The following is a 21,379-nucleotide window of genomic DNA, read 5'->3' on the forward strand; positions in this document are numbered from 1 at the left end:
AAATGCAGTATTTAATTTTATTGGCTAACAGGCGTCAATTAGATTCAGATTTCCAGACTCACAGGGAAAACAAGAATTTCAAGGACAATCTCCTGTCTATCTTTCAGGTAGTAAAACACATTTTCATGTCTATAATTATATCAGCCAAATAGATTGCTGAACAATATTTGTTATAAAAACAAATACCTTATAGAATTTTGTTTTTTATATTTAAAAAATGGAAGCTAATTAACATGTTTCTCTTAACTTGTTTCTTTCACGTTTTGTACATTTTTTTTGTCTAGTCACTATTTATTTTATGTTTGCTTTGTGTGAAGGATCTCGAGAGCAAAATAATCACATTTCTAAAGAATGAGTTGGAAAAGTTCAAGAAAATATTACAAAAAGAAAACCCACAATACTTTGTGAAGGACTTTAATGAGAACAGATGCAGTATCAAAGAAGCAGCTCTTGATCTCACACTACACTACCTGAGAGAGTTGAAGCATGATGAAGCTGCTGATACTCTAGAAGGTAAGAGGTACTCTCGGCCATCTGTCAGATGATCACTTACAAATGTAGAGTGAAACTACTGTATCTATAATATGTTTGTTTCTTTGTTTAGATGAGCTGGTCTTCATTCATCAGCTAAAATGTAACATAAAGAAAAAGTATCAGTGTGTATTTGAAGGAATTGCAAAGCAAGGTGACTCCACACTTCTGAATAACATCTACACAGATCTCTATATCACTCAGGGTGGCAGCGAACAGGTCAATAATGAACATGAGGTAAGGCAGATTGAAGCTTCCAGGTGTCATCAATCAAAAGAGATTCCGATTGAATGCAAAAATATGTTTTATGCACCTGAACAAGACAAGGAGATCAGAACTTTACTGACGAAAGGAGTTGCTGGAATCGGAAAAACTATCTCTGTGCAAAAGTTTGTTCTGGACTGGGCTGAAGGAAAAGAAAATCAAGATATCAGCTTCATATTTCCTCTTCCATTCAGAGAGATGAACTTAAAGGAGAAAGAAAAAATAAGTTTGATTGATCTTATAACTCACTTTTTCACAGAGACAAAAGGACTGAACTTTACAAGAAGGAATAATTCCAAAGTCCTGTTCATCCTTGATGGATTGGATGAATGTCGTTTTCCTCTGAAGTTTGATGGTAATGAGATGTGGCATGATGTATCATCACCAGCCTCTCTGGATGTTCTCCTAACGAACCTCATCAGGGGAAATCTGCTTCCTTCGGCTCTCATCTGGATCACCACCAGACCAGCAGCTGCCTGTAAGATTCCTCCGGACTGTATAGACCGAGTGACAGAGGTCAGAGGGTTCAATGATGCACAAAAGGAGGAGTACTTCAGAAAAAGATTCACAGATGAGAAAATGGCCGAAGATATCATAGATCATGTTAAAAAATCAAAGAGTGTCTTTATCATGTGCCACATCCCAGTCTTCTGCTGGATTTCAGCCACTGTTCTCCAGAACATTTTGGAGGAGAAAATAAATAATCCAAAAAAACAGACTGAGGGCGCCTCTGAAACACTCCAGGAATCAAATACTGAAGACACTCCCAAGACTCTGACACAAATGTACACACACTTTCTTCGCTTTCAGATCCAGCAGAGCAGAAGAAAGTATGATGGAGAATACACAGCAGATGTTTCCTGGGATAAAGAAGCCATCAGTTCACTGGGGAAACTGGCATTTCATCAGCTGGAAAGAAACAACCTGATCTTCTATGACACAGACTTGAAGGACTGTGGTATTGACGTTGAGAAGGCATCAGTATACTCAGGCATGTGTACCCAGATCTTTAAGGAGGAAACAGGGATCATTCTTGGTACCATGTACTGCTTTGTTCACTTGAGCATTCAAGAGTTTATTGCAGCCCTTTATGCACATCTGTTTCTAGACATCAACATGAAAAATGTGTTTGATCAAGAGTCTACAGAACAGGAAAACAAAAATAAAACCATAATTGATTTGCTCAAGATTGCAGTGGACATGGTGCTTAAGAGCGACAAGTCTACAGAACAGGAAAACAAAAATAAAACCATGATTGATTTGCTCAAGATTGCAGTGGACAAGGCGCTCAAGAGCGACAATGGACACCTGGACCTTTTCCTTCGCTTCCTCCTCGGTCTGTCACTCCAGTCCAATCGGCGACTCTTAAAAGGTATGTTGACACAGCAAGATGGTAATGACCAGAGCAAAGAGGTAATAGTTCAGTACATCAAGCAGAAATTAGAAGATAATCTGTCTCCAGAGAGATCCATCAATCTGTTCTATTGTCTGAATGAACTGAATGACCAAACTCTGGTGAAAGAGATTCAGACCCACCTTAGCAATGGAAGTCTCTCATCTGCTGACCTTTCACCTGCCCAGTGGTCTGCTGTGGCCTTTGTGTTGTTGACATCAGAGGAAGAGCTAGAGGACTTTGAGCTTCAGAAATTCAAGAAATCAGATGAGTGTCTCATTAGATTATTAGCAGTCATCAAAGCCTGCAAAAGAGCTCTGTAAGTCTTTTAATATACATATATAGCATACATTTAATAACATTTAAAATAGAAAAATGTATTGTATGTGTTCCACCTAATTCTGTGATTTGATATATTTCCCTTGTAGGCTAAATGATTGTAACTTAACAGACAGAAGCTGTTCAGCTCTGGCTACAGTTCTTGGATCAGAGACCAATCTGAAAGAGCTTAACATGAACAATAATAATCTGCAGGATTCAGGAGTGAAGCTGCTCTGCACTGGACTAGAGAACTGTAAATTGGAAATACTGAGGTAAGATTTGTAACAATTGACAAAAAATGTTTTCTTTTTTATATATTCTTATAGGGTTAGTTCACCCAAAAATTAAAATTCTGTCATTAATTACTCACCCTCATGTCGTTCCACACCTGTAAGACCTTCGTTCTTCTTCAGAACACAAATTAAGTTATTTTTGATCAAATTTAATAGCTTAGTGAGGCCTGCATTGCCAGCAAGACAATTAACACTTTCAATGCCCAGAATATCGCATATCGGTTTTTCTCGTCATAGTCGTGAGTTTGCCCATCACAGGCATTAGACGTGCGTCTCCACGCAGCAGATCATTTGTGTGTGTGACGGATGGATTCCCGCCGCTGTTTTGACTCTTTTAAACATTTTATAAGCTCTTCACGGGTTCCCAGCTGGCCAAAATACCATCATATGCAGGCTACACACACACAACAAGTGCATTTACCTCAGCACACAGCATTGTTTTGGATTTTCGGTAAGTTCTGTCTCAAAGTAGGCAATACGTCAATCCGGCCAATCAGGCTGTGAACGTATCCCTATGCCTTTAGGTTTGGTATCTTTTAGTTCGGTGATAAAATTGCCAATCTGAACACTAATCGGACCAGGACTAAATGTTTTTTTTCTTCTTTTGTCCGGAACATAATGAACCAAACGAACCGAACTACAAGTGTGAACGCACCCTAATGTTAACTAATGAACCTTATTTTAGTTGAGTATTGTGCATTTTCCCCCTTTCTACTATTTTTTTTTTTTTTTTTTTTTAATTGGCTGTGATTAATAATTTTAATGGAAATGGAATCATTAGGCTGAACCAGAATCAGAACTGGAAAATTTCTTTCCCAACCCTAGTGATAATGTTCTTTGATCATTTAAACGTTCTTGCTAACTTTCTGTCACTTTCTGCTAACTTTAATCACTGTTTAAATAACTGAAACTATGTGTTATAATTAGAAACTTAGAAAAGTTTTGAATTTTTCTTTTAATGAAATGATCACAAATTTTAAAAAATTCAGTCGTATTCAAAATATTTTATGACATGACACCCATATCTGGTAATTGCCTAAAAAGATGGGTTTATGATGTGCATCGGCCCAGAGGCTGTTGACCTTGTGTGTGTCTATGTGTGTCTGATAAGCCCTGGCTAGCACAGGCCCCAAAGTAAAAAAAGCTAATACTTATAGCAGACACTAGTGTTAACATGTTATTCCTCCCCTACTCTGTTCATTACAACATAAGGCGCTTCTATTATGTTAAATACGGTACGGTGTGCCGTAGGTTGTTTTGCGCATGTGCAGCGCGGGTTGTTCAGTGTGTTGGAGACGGTGAGGCGAGAAGCTGAATAAAGTGGTGGAAATAATAAACGTCGTGTTTATTTGAAATAACATGGTAGCAGAGGATGGTTGAAGGATGGCAGCGAGTTATAAAGTTCCGCCGAAGTTTGATGAAGCCAGGCCATACGAGTGTTGGAAAAATGAAGTTAACATCTGGACGCGGGTTACAGATCTGGATAAAAAGAAGCAAGCCCTTGCTGTCGCTTTGGGGCTTGAAGGGAGAGCACGTGAAACGGCAATGGAAATACCTGCGGAAGATTTGGACTGCGATAACGGAATGGCAACGTTGATGGCAAAGCTGGACGGCGTGTTCCTTAAAGAGGAAAAAGATTGCGCGTATGAAGCATATTCATACTTTGATGGCATAACAAAGAATAATTCCGTTTCCATGGAGGACTACATAATTGACTTTGAACAGCGATACAACCGGATGAAAAGGTATAATATGACGCTTCCTGATGCTGTACTGGCTTTTAAGCTTTTAGACACGGCCTGTCTCGATGATAAAAGCAGACAACTGGCACTGACGGCCAGCAACGAGCTGACGTTTTCCTCCATGAAATCGGCTCTAAAAAGGATTTTCGGAGGGAAAACGACAGGCTCATCAAACGGAATACAGGTGAACCAGGACGTGGCGTTTTTCACAGAACAAAGACCACAAGGCAGAGGAAAACGGATCACAACATTCCACAGTGGACAACTAAAGCAGCCATTAGCGGGGACTAATCCACTGGATAAGTTCGGTAAGAGATCCAAATGTGCTATCTGCCAGTGTACATTTCATTGGGCTAAAGACTGTCCCCACAAGAAAACTGAACAAGTAAGATTAACTACAGAGGTAGAGGAATGTAACATCACTTTGTTTACGAAGGCCGCCATATCAGATGCAGATATTTATGACTGAATCATTGGGATCGGCAATTATTGACACTGCTTGTACTCGTACTGTGTGTGGGGAGAAATGGCTGAAAAGCTATATTGATGATCTTTCCCAAGATCAAGTAAACCAGTTGATGCAAACAGAAACTCCTAGTTGCAGACCATTTCGATTCGGCGATGGGAATTTGTTATATTCCACAAAAAATTTGAAACTGCCAGCTAAAATAGGACTGACAAAATGCCAAATTGAAACTGAAGTTGTCAAGGCTGACATTCCACTTCTGCTGAGTAAAACATCACTGAAGAAAGCAGGGACCGTTTTGGACATGGAAAATGATAGTGCAGTGATGTTCAAACAATGCATTCCTCTTGAATTTACTAGTTCTGGACATTACTGTGTCAATATCAGAAACAAAGAAACTAAAAAAGGTCAAACTGAAGAAAAAGTCCTAACAGTGACAGAAAATATGTCTCCAGATGAGAAACGCAAAGTCCTTCTCAAACTCCACAAACAGTTTGGTCACGCGTCGGCAGACAGGTTACAGAGACTCATTCACAGTTCAGGAAACAATGATAAAGAATGCTTTACTATTTTACAACAAATAGTATCTGACTGTGAAATATGCCAGAAGTACAAAAGGACAAAGCCAAGGCCTGCTGTGGGGCTGCCCTTAGCTTCGGAATATAACGAGACCGTGGCAGTAGATCTACACGAGCTGGAGCCAGGTGTGTGGTATCTTCATATTATCGACCACTTTACACGTTTCAGTGCTGGAAACATTGTTAAAACTAAGAAGTCATCTGAAATTGTAAACTCCTTCATTCACACTTGGATAAGTGTCCATGGCGCCCCCCAGAGGCTGTACAGTGACAATGGGGGGGAATTCAACAATGAAGAGATCAGAGACATGGCTGAAAACTTTAATATTGAGACAAAAACAACAGCAGGGTACAGTCCATGGAGCAACGGACTACTTGAGAGGCATAATCAAACGCTTACTGAGATAATCCAGAAGGTCAAACGAGAAAATGGATGTGACTGGCAAACTGCTCTTGACTGGGCCCTCATGGCCAAGAACAGTATGTTGAATGTTCATGGCCACAGTCCATATCAATTAGTTTTTGGACAGAATCCGAACCTTCCTTCTGTATTAGTCGACAAACTACCTGCTCTAGAAGGAACCACTATGAGTGCAAGAGTTGGAGAACACATTTCTGCATTACATGCTTCTAGGAAAGCATTCACTGAAGCAGAGACTTCTGAGCGGATAAGAAGAGCACTACGTAAACAGCTCAGACCCACAGACGACATGTATGTGACGGGAGACAAGGTATACTACAAAAGAGCAGACTGTCCTGAGTGGAAGGGACCAGGAGCAGTTATCGGTCAAGATGGAGCTGTGGTGTTTGTATGACATGGGGGGACTCTTGTTAGAGTACATCAGTCCAGGCTCTACAAGATAAACCCTCAGGATCAGGAACCTGCACAGCAAACTGTTCAGAACACAGACACAGCAAATGAAAAATGCAGTTTAAACAACGGAGCAGAAAGCTCAGATGGTGAAGAAAACACAGACAGTGAACAGGAAAACATCAGCGATGATGAGGTGAATACAGGAGAAGTGTTCCATCCTATGACACAAACTGAAACAGATCACAATGTTAGTGATAACCCTGTCTCTGTCCTCAAAGAAACTCCCAGTGGCATTATCCCCAAAGCACGACTTGTAGCCAGAGGTTTTGAAGAGCTTAACATTCACAAGCTACAGAAAGACTCCCCAACATGTGCTTCCGACTCTCTGAGGCTATTGTTAGCAGTAATCTGTCAAAATAAGTGGCAAGTTCATTCTATGGACATCAAATCTGCTTTCTTACAAGGCATGCAGTTGTCCAGAGAAATCTATATCCGGCCCCCTCCTGAAGCAGAAAAGAAAGGCATTCTATGGAAACTAAACAAATGCGTTTATGGTCTTGCAGATGCATCACTGTATTGGTACAACAAGGTGAAAGACATCATGCTGAGCACAGGTGGGAGAATGTCTCAAGTAGATCCGGCAGTGTTCTATTGGTTGGATGAACAGTGTAAGGTTACTGGAGTACTCGCATGTCATGTTGATGATTTTCTTTGGGCAGGCTCAGAAAACTTTTCAACAGATGTGATACCCATACTAAAGTCTGCATTCCATGTTGGACGTGAAGAACTTGACAATTTCTGCTATGTCGGAATGGACTTTGTCACTATTAATGGTGTAGTTCATGTACATCAACATACTTACATTGAAAACCTACAGCCTATTCGCCTGCAAGCAGCACGTGCAGTGCAGAGAGATGCCTCTCTTAATGAGACTGAAAAAGAGCAGCTTAGGTCAAAAATAGGACAGGTACTATGGGTTGCAAAACAAACCAGACCAGACATTATGTTTGATGCAAGCAGCTTAGCGTCTAATATAAAAGATGCCACAGTCCAGTCTATTCATGAGACAAATAAGGTCATTAGAAAGATTAAATCTGAAGAGGTGACTCTTAAGTTTCAGCATTTGGGAAACAATGATGCTCTGAACTTTATTGTTTTCAGTGACGCTTCCCTTGGAAATCTCCCTGATGGGGGCACACAAGGGGGAACATTGATTGGTCTCATGGGAGAAGGAGGGAAATTTTCTCCTCTCAGCTGGCAATCTAAGAAATTCGACATGTGGTGAGAAGTACTCTGGCAGGGGAAACTTTGTCCCTGTCAGAAGGAATAGATAATGCTGTGTTTCTGGCTACCCTATTTTCTGAGCTCACCACTGGAAATGCTGAGATGAATGCTCCTCCCTTGATCTGTGTTACGGACAATCACTCTCTGTTTGATGCACTTAAGTCAACGAAACAGGTCTCTGAGAAACGACTTCGACTGGACATCAGTAGTATAAAGGAGCTCATACAGAACAAAAGGATAAAGAAAATACTCTGGTCTGATACAAAAACTCAACTCGCTGACTGTCTTACAAAAAAGGGAGCATCTGCTCTGGTGTTATTGAAAGCACTCAGTGAAGGACTATGGTGCTATGGAAAGCACTCAGCCTAGGACTGTAGATATTAAGCTTAAAAAGGAAAATTTGAAAAGGTTGAACACTTCCAATTGTGTGTGTAACAAATGTTTTGTTTACGGTAATTTTGGACTTTGTTATACAAGTTTTTTTATTTATAACTAAAAAAAAAAGAAGAAGTTTTTATTTCTTTAAGTAAAGGGAGATTGTTAACATGTTATTCCTCCCCTACTCTGTTCATTACAACATAAGGCGCTTCTATTATGTTAAATAAGGTACGGTGTGCCGTAGGTTGTTTTGCGCATGTGCAGCGCGGGTTGTTCAGTGTGTTGGAGACGGTGAGGCGAGAAGCTGAATAAAGTGGTGGAAATAATAAACGTCGTGTTTATTTGAAATAACAACTAGTACAACAAGCAATGGAGTACAGCATTACAGGTGGTAGATTAGAACAAAGATACTATCAATCTCACAGGTGAATAATTAGGGATTGTTCTGGTAAGTAAAAGGTTTCCAGTTATGGTAATGCCAGTTTTGTCCATGTTTTATATATTTATTTATTTGTTTATTTATTTATTCAGTGGAAAGAGTAGGTTTATAGATAGTATACATTTATATGTCATCTGTGTAATGATAGTTAAAACCATGTTGATATAAAATCTGACCCAGTGTAGTATGTAGATGATGAATAATAATGGATCAAGAACTGATCCCTGATGCAGCTAAATGTAACATTTTCATTCCTGTTCTAGACTTTCAGACTGCAGTATCACAGAAGAAGGTTATAAAGCTCTGGCTTCAGCTCTGAAATCAAACCCTTCACACCTGATAGAGCTGGATCTCACAGGAAATGATCCTGGACAATCAGGAGTGAAGGAGCTCATTCATGTACAAAAGAATTGGTGCCATTCACTGAAAACACTGAGGTGAGTGTTCTCTACAAATTAAAGTGAAATAGTTTTAAGATTTTATCTGAAAGTGAATTAACCATCAAACTATATTTCTACACTATCTACAGCAGTGTTTCTCAAATTTTTTCTGCCATTCCCCACTTTGGAGGTAGGGAAGGGCTCCGAGCCCCACCTGTCCCTAATCGCCCCAACAAAATAGTTATAAACTAGGCTTTTAGTTTATCTGTTAAAATTTATTATTTATTATTAACATCACATTTTAAAAACAACTTCAAGTAGCAGCATTAGAAACTTTCAAAAAGAGAAAATAAAAGTGCAATTATATTATCACTTTGTATGAAAAGACTTTGTTCAAAAGTAAATAAAAATAATAATTCAATTGAATTAGGCTAGTAATATGAACCCTTTCATGCGTGAGTTTAAATTAAAATATTCTAGCTGAGTTTTTTTTTAAACGTGACCTTTTTAGAATGTTTCCCCGTTTCCATGGTGACGCGTCATAGGCTACTTTTCATGTCATACACCGCAGCCACAATAACACTGTAGTTGCGTCCCAAACGACGCACTGTACACTATGCACTTATACACTATGCACTTATACACTATACACTATGCACTTATACACTATGCACTTATACACTATACACTATGCACTTATACACTGTGCACTTACACACTATACTCTATGCACTATGTACTTACACACTATACACTATGCACTTATACACTATGTACTCATCCATGTAGTGCGTGAATTGTATAAGGTTATTTTATCATTTAATATCGGAGTCTGGCAGCCCCTTCCTCTCCGCTACGTAATTAAAGCTGCGACAGTTGAGTGCATGAAGTGTCCAATATTCCACACTTCGTTTTTTCCGTTAATTTAGTGCATCATCCGGGTATTTAATGTGTACTTTTTCTATTTGGAATTTTCAGTGTGAACACACTTCTCACACTATTTATACTTAAAAACTTCATAGAATAGTGCACAAGTACGCGAATTGGGACGCACCTTGTATGGTGGATGTATCGCTTTTATTTCGTTTCTCCTTTTTTTTTATTCAAAATATTCACAAGCTTGCTTACCATGTCATCAACTATCTGATATTCCGATTCTCAAATATGTGTAAGTGAGTGTGTTTTGTCCTTTAAATACGTTAATAAATGATCTTGATCTATAACGCGAGATGGGTGCCGCCATGTTTGTTTGTGCAGCTGTTCAGAGAGTCCTGTCAGTCGGATTATCTCGTGAATTCATCAATTTCTCCCGAAATCCATGTAAGTGACCGGTGATCTGGGAGAAAAATAGAGTAAACTTTATAGTTACTTATACTATGTGTGTCTGATATGAATAAAACACGTCGGCAAATTATATTTGAATTGATTGTTACAGCTGCTTCCATAGACATCAGTGTATTTTACAAGCTCTAAATGTATTGTTTTACTAGTACTAGTATTTTATGTATATTTATGTTTATAGACTTTACTAGCACTTATGTCTGAAACCTAAAATAAACATTAATCATTATGTTATTGCATAGTTGTGATATATGAGAAGTGCTGAGCGTGCGTCCGTCTCTGGCTCATAGTAATAAAAATCCCATAGGCTATGTGGCACCGTACCGCTCAAAGGTTAATAGAGATGGGCACAAAAGTGACCAAATTTCCTCCCGTTTGTCGCGCCCCACTTGTCATGTCTCTATTCCCCACCAGTGGGGCGCGCCCCACACTTTGAGAAACGCTGATCTGCATCAATATTCTTTTACCACATCTTAACATTAAATTTTTTGTAATACATTAAATTTGGTGTGAAAGAACCTAACAAGTGTAAAGATTAACTTTATTGTAGAAGGAAGCTGTGCAGTATACAGTTGTGAAATATCAATGTACTGTATTTGTTTCTAGGATATTACAAAGTCCTGATGCGGATGAAGCCTGTCAGTATGTGAGAGAAATTTTGGGTAAAAATCCATTACTCCTGAGAGAGCTGAATCTGAGTGGACGTAAACTAGGAGACACACGAGTGAATCAGATCGCTGCTCTACTGCAGGACAAACACTGTGAAGTTAACACACTAATGTGAGTATTGTTCACTTTTTATTGTACTTTTAAAGTATCTCAAAGAAATCAGATGACCAAAACACTGTAAGCAGGGTTGTCAAACATATGGTCCACAGTTGTGTCCAATCTGGCCCACGGGATGATTTGAACAATGATAAATATAGAGATGCACTGCTCCACCTGCCATAAATCTGAATGTTTTTTTTATTATTTAGGGCCTGAGCACCGATGGTGTGAGGACCCTATTGGAATTGCTCAGCCAATTATTCTTCTTCTCCAAAATGAATCGCATTTTTGAGGGCCTAAACGTTCTCGAAAACATGAAACTTTGCACACGCATCAGAAGTGGTGAAAATTTACATCTGATATGGGTTTCAGAATTAGGTGTGGCAAAATGGCTCGATAGCGCCACCTACAAAATTTCAATTAAGCGCCCTTCGTGCTACGTTTCACGTACAGTTATGAAATTCGGTAGACAGATGTAACAGCCCAATACCTACAAAAAAGCCCCTGGGTGCAAAGTTTGTAAACCCAACAGGAAGTGAGATATTTTGAATTTTCTCTACAAAATTTTGGCAGTTTTTGCCATTTCCACATGTTGTACTTTAATGAACTCCTCCTAGAGCTTTAATCAGATCAACATCATATTTGGTCAGTCTAATCTAAAGGCCTTTGAGACGTTAAATTGCGAAGATCTAGAGTTTTCGCTGAAGGGCGTGTCCGTGGCGGCCTGGCAAAGATCGATGTTTCGCCAAGAAACAGGAAGTTGTTGTAACTCGGGCATACAATGTCTGATCTGCCCCAGACTTCACATGTTTTATTAGAGTCCTGACCTGAAGACATCTTCATGACAATATTCAGTTACAGTCATAGCGCCACCTGGGGGCAACAGGAAATGACGTTTTACACTGTGATTTAACTCCTCATAGAGATTTAATCAGATCAACATCATATATGGCCAGTCTAATCTTAAGACCTTTGAGATGTTAAATTGCAAAGATCTTGAGTTTTCGTTGAAGGGCGTGTCCGTGGCGGATTGACAAAGTCTGATGTTTCGCCATGAAAGAGGAAGCTATTGTAACTCAGGCATACTATGTCTAATCTGCCCCAAACTTCACATGAGTGATAAAAGTCCTGGCCTAAAGACATCTATATGACAATATTCAGTTAGCTATAGCGCCACCTGTTGGCAGCAGGAAGTGTGGCACTTTTACATGATTTTGCCATAATTCTCCTGTATTTACTCGCTCACATGCATGTCGCCCACTGTTGGCTGTTTTCCTGAGGCCAATGGGTGGCGGTGAGCCCGGGTGCGAGGGCCCTTTCATCGCTGCTTGCAGCTTTAATTAGTTGTTGTTTTTTTTTGGTCGGACCTGCAAAAAAACTGCCTGTAGTCATTTCTCAAAAATGCAATTTGTGTATGTTAACACAGGCTGAATACGGACAGAAAGAATTTGTTGTTTGTATGGTTAATATCAGTGTAATTGTCAGCTCATTAAAGTTAAAAAAAAAAGCTTGCATATTAATAGAATATTAGCTGCATATTATTAGTTATACAGCACATATTAATGTCTTATTCTGCATAACCTTATTCCACATCCCTTAATCCTATTTTATCTTCCCACTAAGAGTTCTCCTAAATAGCAGTAAACGTTCTTAGCTAAGAGTGTGCTCTTAAAACTTATTCACAAAGCTGCTGTAATAAACTTTTACTAAGGAATAGAGAGAAGTCTTGAGATAAGATTAAAAGTGGTGTTGACCTCGTTGCTATGGATGATGTCAACGTGCTTGCTTACTATGTGATTGGCTGATGGGGGAGGAGTCTCTGTCAGTTATTTATTCATAGAAATATTGTAGAATGAGGTATCATGTTTCCATATTCAAATTAAGGTTTTAAAATTAAAATGTTGCCAAATTCAAATAAAGATTTTAAAATGTAGGCTAAGTGTCACTAATTAAACAAGTATATGATCATAATTGTCAGCCTCTTACACTGTCTGCATCTTGAGAGATTGCAGAATTCAAGCGGCAAATGATGTTTTATAAATAAAGTTGGGGAGGAGCACGTTCAGATTGTCCATCTAATTAGCTCAAGAGGAGGCATATATATGCACAGCCGACTCACCTAATTACCTCAACAGTTTTCTGCATCCCTTTGTCACCCCGACTACTCACTCTCAGCTGGTTCCTATTCCGAGGATAGGGAGGAGTACTCTGGGTTTGGGTTAAATTTCGAGCTCGAAGCCTGTCCTCAGACAGCATGTCAATATGCTTATTTTACTCGTTTACTCTATTCAGTCATTTGTAAGTGTGAACTCATGAAAACAACTGCCACAGGTAATTGGACATTATTTATTTATTTACTAAAGCTTTATTTTTTTGGCGTTTTATCGTAGATTTAAATCTATAAATCAAAATATGTATTGCATTTATGAAGAAAAGCTTCAGCAGCCAAGCTATTGCCTCAATGGTGTCAGTGTCAGTGTGATTGCTGAGGCGGATTGCCAGCAACAACCATTAGGATTGTTTGTGATTTGGTCTTAAGCTGGGTGCACATTGTGTGATTTATAATTGTCCTTTATGATTTTTGCTTGTCAGACTGTATGAACATGATCCTCATGTCACACTGTGGGATCTCAGCTGTCATGTATATCAGGCTGTACGACAGTCAAGACATGTTAAACGGAGTTTTACATCATCAACCCACACACATTCAGTGACAGTGAGCTGCATTACACACGGGACTGAAATGGTGGCTAACAAAGAAATCTCTAGCATTAAATTTGATCACGGCTTATCTTGAAAAACGAAGACAATTTGACATTTGTCGTAGGAGAAGTCACACTGGAGGGTTGTGCGCCAAATCTTCTGACACTGCCAGAATTTCGTCTGCGGTAAATAATTTGATTGAAACAGTCATTAATTGGCTGTCGGTGAACATGTCAAACTAGCGATCAAAAACTACACATTTTTTGTCAAGGATTATAGGAATCTTTTAGGATTCTCAAAATTTGTCTCAGACGACCAAATCGTGGCCAAAATCGCACAGTGTGAACCAGCCTTTAGTGACTTAAAGTTGCCCTAGAATTGAAAATTTAATTTACCTCGGCACAGGGGCGCCCCCAAGGGGTGGCCAGGGGTGGCCACGGCCACCCCTGCATAAACTCTGGCCACCCCTGTGGCCACCCCAGTATGATTTTGCATTGGGTACTATTAATTTAAATGCATAATGTAAATTCACAAGTTCATGAAAGAAAATAAAATGCCACCAAAAAAGATAGATTGACTGACGCCACCAGAGTAGCTGTTTCACTGCCACAAAGAGTCTAAATAGAAATGTCTACAGACCTGAATTTCAAATGTTATTTATACTGTGAAGAGGGTAGGGTAGGGGTGTGCGATATGTTTAGTCTACGATTTTATCATAATTGTTGTTTAAACGATGCACAATCGATCTGACATCCCTGTATGTGATGTTGTCTTGTAGATTAGACAAGTGTCGGTGCACATTTAGAGTGCACGCTTTCACTGTGTTAATAAATATCACATGAAGAGTGCCGTTTTTCTCCAGATATCAGCATAACAAATGTTATATAAATTTTATTCATGTTTACATTTTAGATATCATTGCCTGTTTTTGCACAATTTCGCCAACGAATATAGTTCAGATCAAATCCAGAGCATTGTATTGCGTCCCTGAGCAACAAATGCCGCTGTTTCTTTACTGAATGAATCAGCTTTTTGAACGAATAAGTTGAATCAATGAAAATTGGAAAAGATAGGCTACAAGTGACGACGAGGGAGCTTCAGTTGAACAACAGTGAACTGCGGTCAACTGAGATGTTGTCAGACTAAGTAAAATTCAGAAAAATGAACAGGTCCAATCAGCCGTTATTCTGTGCTCGCGGCGCGCACTCAAGAATTGCATGCGCAAATGCGCCGGCGCGCGCTGCATAATTACTTTATTATAGCTTAAATAAAGCCCAAAAGAATACGAGCAATGACCGTCGTTGCTCTGTTGTAAGTTAAGGCATGATATTACCACACATGCGATTAAAGCTGCCTCAAAACTGTGCATGCATGTATTTGTTAACATGGTTTTAAAGCTATTGTTATCCAATTTGTTGGCCTTAAAACGTCTTAAAAATGCACATATGTACACCAGAGAAATCTAAATTTTCTCGGGGGAGCATGCCCCCGAACCCCCCTAGCAAACTATATTTTATGACCTCGGTAAATATGAAACCATAATGAAATCTGAGGTAAATGTGTATTTCTACAAATGTGCACACTTTTGGACTAAAACGATGTAGGTATGTGTATGCAAATAAATGGGACCGAACGCGACTGAATGTAAAGGTTTGTGTCCTCATTATTCTATTAATGACTACGAATTGATTTTGCATATATGTATATGTATATACATATAGGCCTATATATATATATATATATATATATATTTTTTTTTTTTTTTTTTTTTTTTGCCACCCCAAGAATTGCTGTGGCCTTGTCTGGCCACCCCTATTAAAATTTTCTGGGGGCGCCACTGCCTCGGCATAGTTAAATAATTAGAGTTCTGCACATGGAAATGACATACAGTGAGTCTCAAACTCCATTGTTTCCTCCTTCTTATCTAAATTTGATTTGTGCAAAAAGACGTGATATCATGATATCATGATATTTTTAGTGATATTTGTAAATTGTCTTTCTAAATGTTTCGTTAGCATGTTGCTAATCGAGGGCTTGGAACCAGAGGGGCGTAAGTGGCATTTGACAAACTTTACAGGAGAGCCAAAACAAAATTTTGACCACACTTCAATCAACTGTATTTATTAACCTTCAACCACAACATTGCAACCACATACATACTTATATGAGTAAGTTCTTAAGTGAACATATTATGGAATATTAACACGATGAACATATTCTAAAACCTTGCAAAATCTTGAAAATATGGCAAAAACATCAAATACGCCTTTTTGGCACCAAACATTTCCAATTCTTCTAAAGAAAAATAGGGCGTATCTGCTGATCAATGCAGAAATGATTGGTCAAAACATTGGTTAAAAACACTCTAACTTCATAACTTTTCATTTTATTTAAAATACTGTATACATAGTCATTTAATTTCATCATTTCAAACTGTTTAACATTTCATTTCTAACCGTTTAATTTCAATTCTCATTTATGAGTTCACATTCATGTCAAACAGTTTAACATTTAATTTCTCTTGTTTATTACACATTTCACTTTTTAGTTCACTTTAGTTGAACTAAAAAGTTCACTCACTGCCCACTGTCAGAGTGTTATAGAACGTCTAGGTTACTAGTGTAACCCCCGTTCCCTGAAGGAGGGAACGGAGACGTTACGACGATACTGACGTAATGGGGTCTCGCTAGGGAGCCCAATCACCTCCAAGGATACAAAACAAGCCAATGGGAATTGGCTTGTGAGATTTACATGCCGGGCCCCTCCCCCGGCATCCGGGTATAAATAGGGCCGGCATACTCACCTTCATTCATATTTTTGCTGAGGAGCCGAGATAGATATCTGGCCGCTCAGCGGTGACTCAAAGCTATGGCAGGGGAACGTAACGTCTCCGTTCCCTCCTTCTGGGAACGGGGGTTACACTAGTAAACTAGACGTTCCCATTCAGTCAGTCACGTTCGACGTTACGTCGATACTGACGTGATGGGGTCCCGTGGAAAGCGCCATAGCAACTGAACCACGTTACGAGTGTTAGGGAGGCAGATGCTGGCAGGCTGAGGCATGCCAATGCAAGTGCGGCCCATACTCGCAACCCTCCAGCGCCCAGAGTAAGCCCAGGAATGTCTTCCATACCAGTGGGATGGAGAGGACAGGACATTACAGTGGAGAGGTCGAAGCTGCTGTTCCTTACCCACGGGGAAGAGTGCTTCGGAACTCAGTCCCACATTTTTCAGCAACGACAAAAATGCCAGGAAAGCGTTCCCCGAGGAGGGGAAAGCTACGGAGACCACACCCTGCCCGAAGGGAAGTAATGTGTGGAAGACACATATGGACTGGTCTGAGAACAGTAATGCATATGGAAGATCTCTGATGTAGGTCCTACCTTCCGGGAGGAACGACTAGCAATCAGAGACAGGGCAAAACGAAGCCGCCCAGGGAAAGACACGGGTTTACCGTCAGGGAAACCTTACCGTGGACGAACACATATGGGATTACCCGAGGGGAATCACAGCATATGGGCATCTAGCCCAATACAAGGGCAGACCAAGTGGGCATACACACGAGTACTGGACCTAGCGCCGGACGCCTCCGTCGCATCTGGCTGCCGCAGGATGCAGGAGGAACTCGCCGGTACGGGGAACTGAACTGAGGAGCGGAAAAAGTGCTCGCATTCCCTCTCCCGAGGGAAATGGCACAGCAAGCGAACACCCATGGCTATCTACGAGTAGAAAGCACACGGGTGGACACCGGTTCCACTCGGAGATTATAGAACCTCGCGAATGTGTTCGGTGTCGCCCAGCCTGCAGCTCTGCAAATATCTGCAACAGAGGCGCCGTGCGCCAATGCCCAGGAAGAAGCAACACCCCGAGTGTAGTGAGCTCGCAACCCGAGGGGGCACGGCTCGCCTTGGGACTGGTACGCCAAGGCAATGGCATCCCCTTTCCAGTGGGGCAACCTCTGTTTGGAGACAGTCTTTCCCTTCTGCTGACCTCCAAAACAGACAAAGAGCTGCTCAGAGCTTCTGAAGCTCTGCGTACGGTCCACGTAAACGCGCAGAGCACAAGCGGGACACCCTCTGGGGGCAGTGCTTGCAGGCTCACCACCTGGTCCTGGAAGGGAGTGGTGGGAACCTTGGGCACGTATCCAGGCCGGGGTCTCAAGATCACGTGAGAGTAGTCCGGCCCGAATTCCAGGCACAAATTGTTGACCGAAAATGCTTGCAGGTCCCCAACCCTCTTGAAGGAGGTGAGCGCGGTCAGGAGCACTGTCTTGAGAGACAGATGTTTCAGCTCGGCTGACTCAAGGGGCTCGAAGGGAGCTCTCCGGAGGCCCGAGAGGGCAACAGAGAGGTCCCAGGAGGGGATGAGGCGGGGCCTAGGGGGATTTAACCTCCTGGCGCCTCTGAGGAACCTGATGACCAGGTCGTGCTTTCCTAGAGACTTGCCATCAAGCACATCGTGATGCGCTGCGATGGCTGCCACATAGACCTTCAGGGTGGAAGGGGACAGCCTCCGTTCCAAACCCTCTTGAAGGAAGGAAAGCACAACACTGACCGGGCATTTCCGGGGGTCCTCCCGGCGGGAGGAACACCACTCAACGAACAGACTCCACTTCATGGCATAGGCGCGCCTCGTAGAGGGGGCTCTAGCCGAAGTGATGGTGTCAACTACCGCGGACGGTAGGCCACTCAAGTCTGCCGCGTCCCGTCCAGGAACCACATGTGGAGGTTCCACAGATTGGGACGCGGGTGCCATATGGTGCCCTGCCCCTGAGAAAGGAGGTCCTTCCTCAGGGGGATGCGCCAGGGATGGGCTGTCGCGAGGAGCATGAGTTCCGGGAACCAGGTCCGGTTGGGCCAGTATGGCGCAACTAGCAAGACCTGCTCCTCGTCCTCCCTGACCTTGCACAGTGTCTGTGCAAGGAGGCTCACTGGGGGAAACGCATATTTGCGTAGGCCCCGGGGCCAGCTGTGTGCCAGTGCATCTGTGCCGAGGGTCCCCTCGGTCAGCGAATAAAACAACTGGCAATGGGCGGATTCCCGAGAAGCGAACAGGTCCAACTGTGCTTCCCCGAACGTGAGCGGTGCGATGCAAGGTGTCAAAAGACAATAGAACCCATTATAATCAGCACTCGTTATTGCAGTGCATTATGGGATTGAATAACATCCACTATGGTTTCAGACACCACTACAAATGACTGTCCCCTCAAATAGTGCTGTCCTTATTTGGGGGGCGATTTCGGACACCGCCAACGTGTTTTTGCAGCGTTGGGCAATGTAGCCAATCACAGACATGTTAGTTGATCTTTTGAACGCAATGGCCAATCGGGTATTTTTTAGTCGGAATCCATTCACCGGTCAAAAACGCCAGAGTTTTTGTTCAAGCTTCAAAGAGTTCTGCACACTCGCGAATCTGCTCATTATTCACAAAGTATAGACACGATGTAAATAAGAGATTCATTGTGCAGTCTGTCTCTGTGTGTCCCTCATCAATTGCATGATCTCTCGCCCTGTCTGTCTCTCTCCCTCCATCTTGTGCTGTTTCCATGTGCGTGTCTCTCTCTCCAATCTCCTCATCTCTCTCCCTCATCTCATGTGGTTGTGTCCCTAAACGATTAATCATTAATATTTACCATTATCCTATATTGGTACTACAGTTTATAAAATATGATATATATATATATATATATATATATATATATATATATATATATATATATATATATATATATATATATATATATATATATGCCTACTGAGCCTGGGCCTGCAACAGATTCTTGATAACAGATAACATACCATTATCCTACATGAACTGAATGATTAAGGGTTAAATTAGGTTATGCTTAATGTTCAAAAAGTGCAAGTCAGAACTCACTTTCTCCATCATGTGCTGTCTCCATGTTTCCCTTAAGCCGATCTCTCTCCCTCACCTCATTCGGCTCTGTCCCTTTATGATTTACATACAGTATGTATTAATACCACCCACTTATGCCCTTCTGGCTCTGAAAAATACTGTAGGCTCTTGTATTGTTCAGAGCTAGAAGGGCGTAAGTGGACTTGCGCCCTTCTGGCTCCAAACAATGTGTAGGCCATACATGTATTTTTTAGAGCCAGAAGGGCGTAAGTGGACATACGCCCCTCTGGCTCCAAACAATGCTCAAACTTTTGTGTTAGGTCTTTGTTGTTTTGTTGCTTTATTCAATACAAGTTGATTTCTGATGCGTCTTTTTGGCACAACTAGATAGAGCTCATCAAGACCTTTAATTTGATATATAGATCTCATTTTCGCCCAAAATGCCACTTACGCCCCTCTGGTTCCAAGCCCTCGTAATGTTCTGTTAAATGTGTGTTTCTTACTGTATTCACGGAGATCAGATCCATGTCATTATTTTCATTTTTACACTCTTGCAGTCTGTATAATTCATAAACACAACTTCATTCTTTATAAATCTCTCCAACAGTGTGTAATGTTAGCTTTAGCCACGGAGCACTATTAAACTCATTCAGAATAAAATGTAAACATCCAAATAAATATTATAATTACATGATCTGATATGCTGCATGACGAACACTTTGTAAAGATCCATTTTGAGGGTTATATTAGCTGTGTGAACTTTGTTTATGAAATGTATTATAAAGTTGCGAGCTTGGGGGCGGGGAGTGCGAGCATTTAAAGGGGACACGCGCTGAATATGTGCATTTTTAATTATGCCCCAAAATAGGCAGTTAGTTCAGCCAAAAATGAAAATTTTGTCAATTACTCTACCTCATGTTGTTCTAAACCCGTAAGACCTTCGTTCATCTTCAGAATGCAAATTAAGGTAATTTTGGAGAAATCCGTGAGCTCTCTGACTCCTCCATAGACAGCAATTTAATTACCACTTTCAAGGCCCAGAAAGGTACTTAAGACATTGTTAAAATAGTCCACATGACTGCAATAGTTCAACCTTAATTTTACGAAGTGACAAGAATATATTTTGTGCTCAAAAACAAAACAAAAAATAATGACTTTACTTAATGATCAGCAATACTGAGTCTGTGTTCTGACGTAGAACACGGAAGCGCTGCACTCTGCTTACTATGTCAACAGCATAGGAGACTGACAGTGAAGAGAAGAGATTGTTGAATATTTAATTATTGTCACAAAGAAGAAAATAGTTTAAAATAGCTTTGAAATTTTGAAAAGTTATTAGAAATTCTGGCAGTGTCAGAAGATTTGGCGCACAACCCTCCAGTGTGACTTCTCCTACGACAAATGTCAAATTGTCTTCGTTTTTCAAGATAAGCCGTGATCAAATTTAATGCTAGAGATTTCTTTGTTAGCCACCATTTCAGTCCTAAAGCCACATGTCTGACCATGTTATATTTCAAATCTGAAGATGATAGGTTTAAAACTCTGAGTTTTATTACATGTTTTTCAAGACCATGTCATGAGACTTTATTTAGAAAGGACTCTAAAATGTTAACTGATGTTTATTGTCATCTATTCAAGGGTATTGTCGATATTGTGTTTGTGGTGCTAAGTGCCCCATTCAGTTTCAGTCTCCCCTGAACACATTCACACCTCTCCAGCCAGCTTATGGCTCTTATTATTCTTTTCTTTTGTCTCTATTATAATTACTGATGTTCTATTCAAGATGATTTAATCCCTCATTTCATTCACCAAACTTCTCACTTCACCTT

The 21,379-nt window shown here is 40.8% G+C and overlaps 1 protein-coding gene across 1 annotated transcript in view; it reads left to right on the top strand.

The window, feature by feature from the left end:
• LOC137023480 (protein NLRC3-like) overlaps window positions 1-21,379 on the top strand; it is a 60,981-nt gene that overhangs the window by 1,495 nt on the left and 38,107 nt on the right. Inside the window, exons 3-8 of the mRNA XM_067390646.1 lie at window positions 32-107; window positions 318-513; window positions 605-2,507; window positions 2,617-2,781; window positions 8,767-8,940; window positions 10,831-11,004. Coding sequence (XP_067246747.1) covers window positions 32-107; window positions 318-513; window positions 605-2,507; window positions 2,617-2,781; window positions 8,767-8,940; window positions 10,831-11,004 — 2,688 coding nt within the window. The remainder of the gene's footprint in view (window positions 1-31; window positions 108-317; window positions 514-604; window positions 2,508-2,616; window positions 2,782-8,766; window positions 8,941-10,830; window positions 11,005-21,379) is intronic.

The sequence above is a fragment of the Chanodichthys erythropterus genome, chromosome 7 (genome assembly GCF_024489055.1).
Source record: "Chanodichthys erythropterus isolate Z2021 chromosome 7, ASM2448905v1, whole genome shotgun sequence".
NCBI lineage: Eukaryota > Metazoa > Chordata > Actinopteri > Cypriniformes > Xenocyprididae > Chanodichthys > Chanodichthys erythropterus.